Source organism: Ailuropoda melanoleuca, chromosome X, assembly GCF_002007445.2.
Source record: "Ailuropoda melanoleuca isolate Jingjing chromosome X, ASM200744v2, whole genome shotgun sequence".
Lineage (NCBI taxonomy): Eukaryota > Metazoa > Chordata > Mammalia > Carnivora > Ursidae > Ailuropoda > Ailuropoda melanoleuca.
In genome coordinates, this window is record NC_048238.1 from 71,209,568 (window position 1) to 71,219,590 (window position 10,023).

A 10,023-nucleotide genomic window follows, 5' to 3' on the forward strand; every position below is an offset into this window, starting at 1 on the left:
TGCTCTTTGAACAAGGGGCCTTGCATTATCATTTCACAAAGGGCCTTGCAAATTATGCAGCCTACCCTGACTCTGCCCCAACCTCTGTCATCCAGACCTCATACTGGGGTTGTCTTGGGCCCTTCTGAGAGTCCCTGAGGCCAAGAGTAAGGCTGTGAGTGTGTGTGTTGGAGCCCAGCAGGCAAGGCCCGCACAGGACAAGTTCTGTGCACTGACCTTGTCTGCATTCTGGGAAAAGCAGCAGCAGCAGCCACAGTCTGGAGAGGTCCCCACTCAGACCAAGTGGTGTTCCTAAGAGAAACCCCTCCTCGACATGGTAGGCAGCCTGGAGCTGGAAGGGACCTCATTCATTGGTCTACCACAACCCCTGGCGCCACCTTTTAGGGAGAAGAAGGAGGACATGAACAGAGGCCTGAAGAGGGTCAGAAGCCTGCTAAGCCTCCAGAGCCCTCCAGCAAGTCAGTCATAACCTGGGTCCTGTCCAGCCCAGAGCCTGGTACTGCCTCCCTCTGGCCCAGGTTGGACCTGCCTTCCCAGTTCCTGAGTGTTTCCCAGCAGGCTGAGTTGCTACCCCACCTTTCCTCAGAGCTCCTTCCTTGCTTCTCTGGGCATAGGAGGGGGGAGGGAGAGACAAAGTGTGAGAGTGTGTGTGTGTGTGTGTGTGTGTGTGTGTGTGTGTGTGTGTGTGTCTAGCCCCAGTTAGGAGGAGGCCAGAACCAGAAAAGAGAAGGAAGGCTCGTGTCCCTGCATTTCCCACTTGGTTATTTCCCCTGGGGCAAAAGTGGGGGAGAGCCTGAGAGCTACGGGCTGGACAGGGCCTGCTGCAATCCAGGGCAGCTTGTCTTGAGACCAAAATGCTGCCATGGGTGTCATTAGGAAAGAATGCAGAGGCGGCAGCAGCGGGGGGAACCTCTGAGCTGGAGAGGGCTTTACCCGTGGACTCCAGGCAGACAGGCCCTGCAAAGTGAAACCAGACCTCCACGGAATCTGGGCTGTAGAGAGGCTCAGAGGGAGGGGGCTCTGTTTCCGCCACAGAAGTGCAGCCTCACCAGAGAACAGGAATCCCTAAACCAGAAACTCACCCTGGACTTCCTCAGATCCCCCCAGAGAAAGGCCATTTCCCTGGAGACTGTTGCCATGGCAGCAGCTGCCAGGGGCTGACTGCCCTCCCCCTTGCCTGCATGGCTGCCCTGCCTGCCTTCTGATACCTTCAGCAACTGCTACCTGAAAAGGCCTGTACTGTCCACGCTGGCTGCATGTAAACGTGCCTGGAGCCCACTGCCCAGGAGCAGATTTACAAGGTGGCTAAAGGTTCCATCTCTTACATCATACTGCCAGGATTTCAGTCCCATCTTGGCTACTATCAATTGTGCTTCCATCGGAACAGTTTGTAACCTCCCAGAGCCTTCGTTATCTCACCTTTAAAATGGCGTTTTTTAGACTGAAACCCTCCCCAGTGATTGTGAGCCAAGCAACATGTCCTCACAGGACCCTGTCAGCAGTATGGAATCAAATCCATAAGAAGGGTTATTTCATAGCACCCACCCCATTCCTTTTTAACAAATGGTTGTCACCACGGCAGAACCACCTTCACTTTATCCCCTCTTGAGAGCCTGTTCTCTCAAGGGAACCCCAAATCAGTTACTGTCAGGCAGAGACTTACAGCCAACACAAAGACATTGTCCTCATTCTTCCTTCCATTCCTGGTTCTAGTTCTTTATACCTCCCTTGTGTGACCCCCATGTTTACCAAGTTCTCAACAAGGGTTAATTTATACTAGTTTGGGAGCTTTCAGGGGCAACCGTGTCTCCTACTATCAGCAGCACTAGAAAGTAATCCCACCCTATAAGATCACACTGAGAGAAGAAAGGAGGGGAACTGGCCTGGCAGGGCACACTCCTGGCTGCCAAACCCAAAAGGGGAAAGGAATTTTTTCATTTGTAGTTAGAGCTCTTTGCTGAGATCTCCCCTAGATCCTTCTTGATCTTGCTGAATTTATCATCCTATTTAGTACTAATGGCATGCTTTAAATTCTTATTTTGCAGCTAACGTACTGAATGATAGAATTTAGATTCAAAGAATAAGGGAGTGAATCTAACAAGACAACATTTAGCCCAGAAAAACAAGTTTCTATATGTGTGTTAAAATTAAAATGATTTACATACATGCACCCTTATGTTTTTGCAGCAGTATTTACAATAGCCAAACTATGGAAGCAGCCCAAGTGTCCATCAATAGATGAATGGATAAAAAAAATGTTATATATATATATATATATATAATGGAATATTATTCAGCCATAAAAAAGAATGATATCTTGCCTTTTGCAACATGGATGGAGCTAGAGAGTATTATGCTAAGTGACATATGCCAGTCAGAAAAAGACAAATACCATATTATTTCATTCATATGCAGAATTTAAGAAACAAATAAACAAAGGGAAAAAAAAGAGATACACCAAAAAAACACACTCTTAACTATAGAGGACAAACGAGTGGTTACCAGAGAGGACGTAGGTGGGGGGATGGGTGAAATAGGTAAAGGAGATTAAGAGTACATTTATCTTGATGAGCACTGAGTAATACATAGAATTGTTGAATCACTATATTGTACACCTGAAAGTAATTTAACACTGCATGTTAACTATACTGGAATTAAAATTTAAAAAATTAAAATGATTTATATAAGTGTCTTAACAGGGATGTGTGAAACAGATTTGGGGGTGTCAGGTGATTGCAATTAAAGTGGATTTAACTGTGTGATACGGCATCCACAAAATCTACTATGATAATAGGATACATCTACAGATGTATAGTAGCTGTTCCAGAATGAAGGTGTGATAAGATCACTCCATTCTACACTAGGCAGAACATTCAGTATTTTCAGAGGCATTTACAAATTCAGGAGCATGTAGGATGGTGAGAGGCTTTAAAAAAGTATATCATATCAGAAAGAACTGAAATAACTGGGGAGGTTAAACCTAAATAAAATAAGTCTTGGTGAGAATATAATTGTTTAAGGATTAAATGAGATAGCATATTGCAAATGTTCAGCACAATACCTGGCATAAGTGCTCAATTAATGTTAATTTATTTCTTTTTAAGATTTTATATACTTATTTGGCAGAGAGAGAGCACAAGCAGGGAGAGTGGCAGAGGGAGAGGGAGAAGCAGGCTCCCTGCTGAGCGAGGAGTCAGATGTGGGGCTTGATCCAAGGACTTCAGGATCATGACCTGAGCTGAAGGCAGACACTTAAACGACTGAGCCACCCAGGTGCCCTTCAATTAAAGTTAATTTTAAAAAAACAATAATTAAAAAATTTTTAATTAAAATAAAAAACAATAATTCATGGTAATTTTAGCATTAGGCCATACTATTATTATTATTATTATTTCTATTATTATAGTTAATGCTTACAGAGTGCTTTCTATGTGCTAGGTACCTTTCCAAGTCTTTTACATATACAGATTTATTTACTCATTTTCTCAATCCCATGAGGTAGGTACTATCATGTCTCCAATTTTGCAGATGAGGAAATTGAGTCACAGAAAGTTCAAGTAGATTGTCCAGTGTACCTCACAGCTGGGAAGAGGAAAGAACTAGAACATTAACTCTGGCAGTGTCAGGCTATCAAGGGTAAAAGGCACTTTTGTTACTTATTCTTGTTTTGTATCACTCCAGAGCGCAGAACCAACACCAATGTATGTAAACTACTTGAAGGCAGGTATCAGCTCAATAAAAGAAGTAACTACTCTGAATGATTAAAACTGTATGAAATTTCACATCACAGGATGTAAAGGGAAAAAGGGGCAGAAATGAAGAAATGAATAAAATGGGGAGTCCTCTCGGAAAGAAACCATACAAATGATGAAGCCAACCTTTGGTGAAAAGAATAAAGAAGGCATAGTGAAACTTGGATTTTAAAAGACACACATCACTGAAAAATTGAAAAGTAAAACAGTTATGGAAAAGATACAAAAGTAAACTAATATTTGTCTTGCTATCTCAACACAAAGTAAATTAGATGTTGGAGAAAAGTGACAAAAACCTCTAAAAATAGTAAAATTCCTGCATGAATTTGTTTGGAAACTTACTAGACAGCCTGGGTTTGAAAAAGAAAATGATCTCAGGATCCTCACAGATCTGACAGCCATCCACCCTGAAACTACAAAATACAGAAAGGAGAGGTACAGTTTGCTCTCTGGAAGAAAGGGCACCCGCATGAGAAAATAGCATCCAGGCTGATATGAGTAGATAAGATGCAGGCATGAGGTTGAAGACCATAAAACACTATTAGATCCAAACATACATACTTGTAATGACAAGTGAATATGTTAATATGATTTTAATCCTGCTACTCAGTGTGTGGTCAACAGAATTATTGCATAGTTGGATATGAATATCTTCTGTGCTGAATCTTTTGGGTACAGCAGTCCCAGGACCCAGATATTTGCTGATTTAATGACTTAATATACACTTTCTTGACCAGCAACACCAAAAGGTGGCTGGTTAAGGATGTAGAGCCTCAGAAAAAATCTCTTTATATACACACACACACACACAATAGTATAAATAGGGGTGCCTGGCGGGCTCAGTCAGGGAGCATGTGACTCTTGATCTTGCGGTCATGAGTTCGAGCCCCGTGTGTGGTGTGTTTACTTAAAAAAATTTTTAAATAATATATATTATATATATATTATATATTATATATAATATAATTTTTAAATAATATATATTATATATATTACATATATATAATATATATTATATATATATATCACACTCTTCACCAAAAATGCCATTACAGATAATAAATACGTTTTTAGGCTATTTGTACTTAAATGGACAAATGTGTATTTAATGTTTTTAATTTACATACTTTACAAACAACTCTTTCTAGAGTTCTAGAAGTGAATGATTACTAATTTAGACTGGAGCCTCTATTTGTGATACAGGTTTGGGGGCTCAAAAAAATCCTGAGGTCATGGAAAACTGAAAGCTTATCTTCCATGAAAGTGACAAGAGATGGTAAACAGTGTTGATAGCGCCGAAACGGACATGATGGATTTAGGGATGTGGATTAAAGGTGGGAAAGGTGACATATGGTATTGATTCATTAAGGAAAAATAGTCAAATTTCAGTGCAGGATCTGGGCTCTAGGGGAAATAATGGGCCTTGGTGGCTGAAAACGGGAGAATAAGGGAGAGAGGTGTTATCAGGGTAAGCAGCAGAGAAGAAGAGGCAATAACTCTCAAGACTGGATGCTGACCGTCTCTGGTAACCAGCAAAAGGCAAATATAAACAATGAGGTGAGTGACGATACCTGATGTGTTGCGTGTTAGGAAATACTGGCAGGCTGCAGCAGGGCCGCCCGCGGTCACAGCGGTAACTGGGGATCTGAGCTCGGCGGTGACGCGCGGCCCTCACGTGACCACGAGCCTATGTCTGCCCAAGTCCCTCTATCCTGGTCCTTTTTGCCTGTCCAGACACCGTCTGCCTCCTGCCCTTTGGTCGAAGGGAAGAGCCGAAGTAAGTAAGTCCCCTTGGTCTTCCTAAATCGGTATGAGTGTCGGTGCTGCCCAGTAACCTCTGGGATCGGGATGGCAAGAGTACAGGCCTTTCCCTAGACCCAGCCCCGCCCCCTGCGCCCACATTTCGGTGCAGAAAATGGTGGTCTTGGGATGAGGTGGGGAGATGAGTGGGGGCCCCTGGGGGACACAGACACTTAGAAATAGTTTCTAAGTAATCCTTTCCTTCCACTTGCCGCCTGAAAAGAAATGACGAGCACTGCGGGGTTCGGGGTGGTGGGGCACGGACGACGAAGCCTGAGGTGGGGCGTGGGGGAGGGGACGTAGAGGGGGCTGGCGTGGGGGCGGCGGCTACTGCCCAGGAAAGGGATGTGTGTGTCAGTCAGTCCTTCCCTCCTCCCCACTTCCCGCCCCCTACCCTGTCTCGCGTCTGTCTGCAGGTCAGCAGGTCTGCGGGTCACAGCGGTGCGCCTCGCGGAGAGGACGCCTAGAGCAAACCGCCAGGAGAGGTCCAGGTTTGGGAAAGGGTGGGCAGTGGCCCGGGATGGGGTGCGTGGGAGGACGCTGATGGGAACCGAGTCCGCTGCACCACCACCCCGCCCCGCCCCTGCCACTGCGGGAGAGGCCTGTGGCAAAGCCTGCTGGGAAAATGGTGGGCTTTCGGGAAGGAGGGGGCGAAGGAGGCTGCGAGGGGTGGGACGCGGCGAGGTTCCCAGGGCCAGAGAGACCCTGGACAAGCGTAGGTTGGGGAACCTGGACCCCGACACGGGAAAAGGCAGGTATGGGAACCCGGGGCCGGGGTTTTGACCCAGCCACCAAGTGTGTTGACTCGACTTTGCCTCCCTTGTCTCCTGTGAATAACTGTACTTAAAGACCATCCTGAACATGGAAAAATCCTGCAAAGAAATTGAAGAGCAGCCACAGAGTGCACCCAAGACGGATGAGGAGCAGCCGCCTGTGGAGCACTCTCCCAAAAAGCAGTCTGCGGAGGAACCATCTTCCGAGGAGCAGTCGTCGGAGGAGGAGTTCTTTCCCGAAGAGCTCCTTCCCGAGCTCCTTCCCGAGATGCTCGTATCCGAGGAGCGCCCTCCTCAGGAGCGCCTTTCTAGAAGGGACCTTTTTGAGGAGCGCCCTCCCATGGAGCAGCCTCCATGTGGAGTGGGAAAACATAAGCTAGAAGAAGGAAGCTTTAAAGAGAGGCTGGCTCGCTCTCGCCCGCAATTTAGAGGGGACATACACGGCAGAAATTTGAGCAATGAGGAGATGATAAAGGTGGCAGAGGAGATGGAAGAAATGAAAAGAGTTCGCAACAAATTGATGGTTATGCATTGGAAGGCGAGACGGAACCGTCCTTATCCTATTTAATGTGTTCGGCCTTTAATTCTGTTTTGCCTGATATAAGTATTGCCACCTGAACGTTGCATTTTCTCATATACCTTTCCCCATCTCAATTATAACTTTCTGCGTGGCTTTATTCTAGGTGTTTTACTTGTAACTGGCATAAAATTGGGTTTTCCCCGCCCACAAACTGCAAGTTTCCCTTTTACAATCACGAGTCTAAACCGTTTGCATGAAAAGATGTACATTATATATTGTGAAGTGAAAAAAATTTTTTTCGAAAAGTATATGTTGTACCCCATTTTTGTAAAAAAAGTATATTTATATATTAATATGCAAAGAAAAAACAAAGTATATACTTAAGTGGCTTAACAGTTGCTATCTGTGCCCTAATAGGTGTTTTGTTTGTTTCTCATTTTTGCTTCATTGGAATTCTCACTTTCCAAGACAAACATATTTTACTTTTGTTGCAAAAAAATATGATGGTAAAAATTTTAAACACTGTCAATTGGCTTATAAAGACAATGTGGCACTTAATAAATACTTGTCAGAAGTTTAAAGAAAAGTAAGTCCCATGTTTGTTTGTTTCATAAGTAGGCTCCATGCCCAGCATGGAGCCCCGTGCAGGCTTGAACTCACAACCCTGAGATCAAGACCTGACCTCAGATCGAGAGCCAGATGCTGAATGGACTGAGCCACCCAGGTGCCCCAATCCCATGTTTCTTTTAAATCTCAGGCAGAAAAACCAGGTACTTCTATTTAAGGGTCATTCTTTTCCCATTTAAAGAGGAATAATGCTTGACTTACAAGGTGGCACTGGAGCCAAATGAAGTGAAGATCCTAGGGCTGCCTGGTGTTCCCCCACCTGCATGTGCAGGACCCCCAACCTTACAGATACCCTTCAAATACAGGGGATAGAACCAAAAGGTTTCACTTACACTCACAAATAATTCCTGTGAGATCTCAGGTGAGTGCCACATTCTATGTCTGTCATGCTATTCTCTTCCCTTGGGAACTGTCACGTCTGCTGGGCACAGCTGCCTCTTCTGGATCCTGCTCCTTCCGCGCCCCCCTCCCCCCACAGCTAAGGTGCCTGGGTCCTCCCATGGCAAAGCTTCACCAAGTGCTCTGGAGTCCCTTTAGGGCCAAAGCTGAACTGTGTCTCCTACAGATAAATGGAGAATGCCCCTCCTTCAGCTTTAATATTATACTTATTTAGGTGCATAGCATCCCAGTGCTGCTTAAACCTCAACGTCTTAAAGAATTCTTAGCAAAATAATCCCTGTTTTCCCTGCAAACCTCATCTTTTCCCCACTGGATTCAAACGTGAATTCACTGAGACCTGGGCTAGGAGACAAATTTGTGGGCCAGCCATAATGCTGTGTATTCAGAATTGGAACCTCCCTACCAAATAATCTCCAAAAATGACTATGGTTTTAGATGCCTAACATTTGCCTTAGGGTGAATTCTCTCTCAAGGGTTTTCTGGCAGACTTGCCTTAACCAGTTCAGCTGACTTGCTCAGCTTGTATAAATTAAAGAGGAAAGTAAGACTTAGGTTAAAGCTAGGGCATTTCCCTTCTATCCCACCCTACATCACCAAGAAACATTCAAAAGTACTTTGTAAGTCATTACAGTGCTATATATATATACATTTGTGTATCAGATATTATGATTTCTCAAACTACCCTTATAACACCTAAGATTATGTTTTATTGATCCTATTCTAGAAACATGGATAGTGGTTAATAATTTTTTAAAAATTATGATCCAATCATGAACCCTGAGTTTCTGTTTGTGTAGCTTCAGTGTGTTTACTTCTCTAGAAAGTATGATTTGCGATTTCAGAAGGATCACTAGGGGGAGGACCTGTTACCTCAAATTCAACATTATTTACATATCTTATGTATCAGCATTTCTCATAAAAAACGCAGGGACCTGGGCTCTACCCCAGACCCACTAAATTTCCTTTTCTGTCAATTAGCACACAAGTTAGAGTTCCATTGCTATATGCAATATACTCCTGGTTTTAGTAAAAATAAATTATGACATAAATAGAAGAAAATGCAGATAATTTTATCAGAATTTAAAAGGGTGAAAGGCTTGGTGCAGCTAGCTGGCTCAGTCGGTAGAGCATGCGACTCTTGATCTTGGGGATTGTGAGTTCAAGCTCTACACTGGGTGTTGAGTTTACTTAAAAAAAATGTGAAGGGTTTGTCCAAGCATATTTTTAAGAAACTAAAAACAACCTTATCAATTTTACTACATAAATTTAGATTTCTTGCAGCAAAGCAAGACCATATACAGAATAAAAATCTGAGGACAATAAAAGATCAAGATATATTTTCCACAGCTGGCATTGTGTAATGCCTTGCATTCCTTCCTTCCAATGAATAAAACGGATCAGAAATAAATTTAAAGTTCTTTGGTGATCAGTTGACAAAATGGTAAGCCAATCCTGTGCCCTTGACCTTTTTTGTTTTTATTTTCCACTGTATGATGCCATTTTGGGGGATTATCACATTTCCAGACCATTCTTCAAGGTCATGGCAGCCTGATGGATGCTGGTCAGGCTGGATTCCAGTTGGAGTGAGATAAGTTTAGAGGCTCACTGTACCAGTTTGACAAGACAGGAAGAACCCACCCCCCTGGTGCTCAGAGGGGCAGTGCTCAGGTAGGATGTGGAAAGGCTCACCCAAGTCACACTTCTCTCCAGGGTGGGTCTGGTTTTGGTTTCTCTGCTCCAGCCTGCAGCAGGCCCCAAACCCTCTGAGGCCGGTGGCCAAATTGTCCTGGACACACTTACCTGGGGGGCAACAACGGTCCCCATTGCAGGTCTGAGCGCTTTGCCTTTCCCTCCTTTCCCCCTTCTCTTTTGGGGGACTTTTTGTAGGGGAGGAGAGAAAGACCCAAGGATTCCTAACTAGAAACATTGGTTGGGATAGTCTTTGAGTAGGCAGATGTCTGACCTGGGTCTGACCAGGTCACTCGGGGCTGAAGCAGAAGGAGCTGGCTCTCCTCTGAGTTTAGTGAATTAGCTTTTCCACAAATGGGGTTAGACCTCAGACAAAACCTCACCCATCCCTCTTTGAGCCACCTTGAGCAGACTCCCCAAAGGGCCTCAGATGTGCCCCGGCCTGTTCTGGTGCTTCTGCCCT

The 10,023-nt window shown here is 44.4% G+C and overlaps 1 protein-coding gene across 6 annotated transcripts; it reads left to right on the forward strand.

The window, feature by feature from the left end:
• The first annotated feature begins 5,374 nt into the window (after positions 1–5,374).
• TCEAL1 (transcription elongation factor A like 1) lies at positions 5,375–7,431 on the forward strand. Of its 6 annotated transcripts, none has more exons than XM_011233222.3 (3): positions 5,375–5,529; positions 5,969–6,055; positions 6,402–7,431. In XM_011233222.3, the coding sequence occupies exon 3, from the start codon at positions 6,414–6,416 to the stop codon at positions 6,891–6,893; it is 480 nt and encodes a 159-aa protein (XP_011231524.1). In that variant the 5' UTR covers positions 5,375–5,529; positions 5,969–6,055; positions 6,402–6,413; the 3' UTR covers positions 6,894–7,431. The 6 variants fall into 6 exon arrangements, with proteins under 6 accessions (XP_011231524.1, XP_002925972.1, XP_011231525.1 ...); XM_002925926.4 differs by having other exon boundaries at positions 5,969–6,043; XM_011233223.3 differs by having other exon boundaries at positions 5,969–6,037.
• The last annotated feature ends 2,592 nt before the right edge of the window (positions 7,432–10,023 follow it).

Coding starts and splice junctions, on each gene's coding strand:
- TCEAL1 (XM_011233222.3), top strand. CDS start 6,414: ATGGAAAAATCCTGCAAAGAAATTGAAGAGCAGCCACAGAGTGCACCC.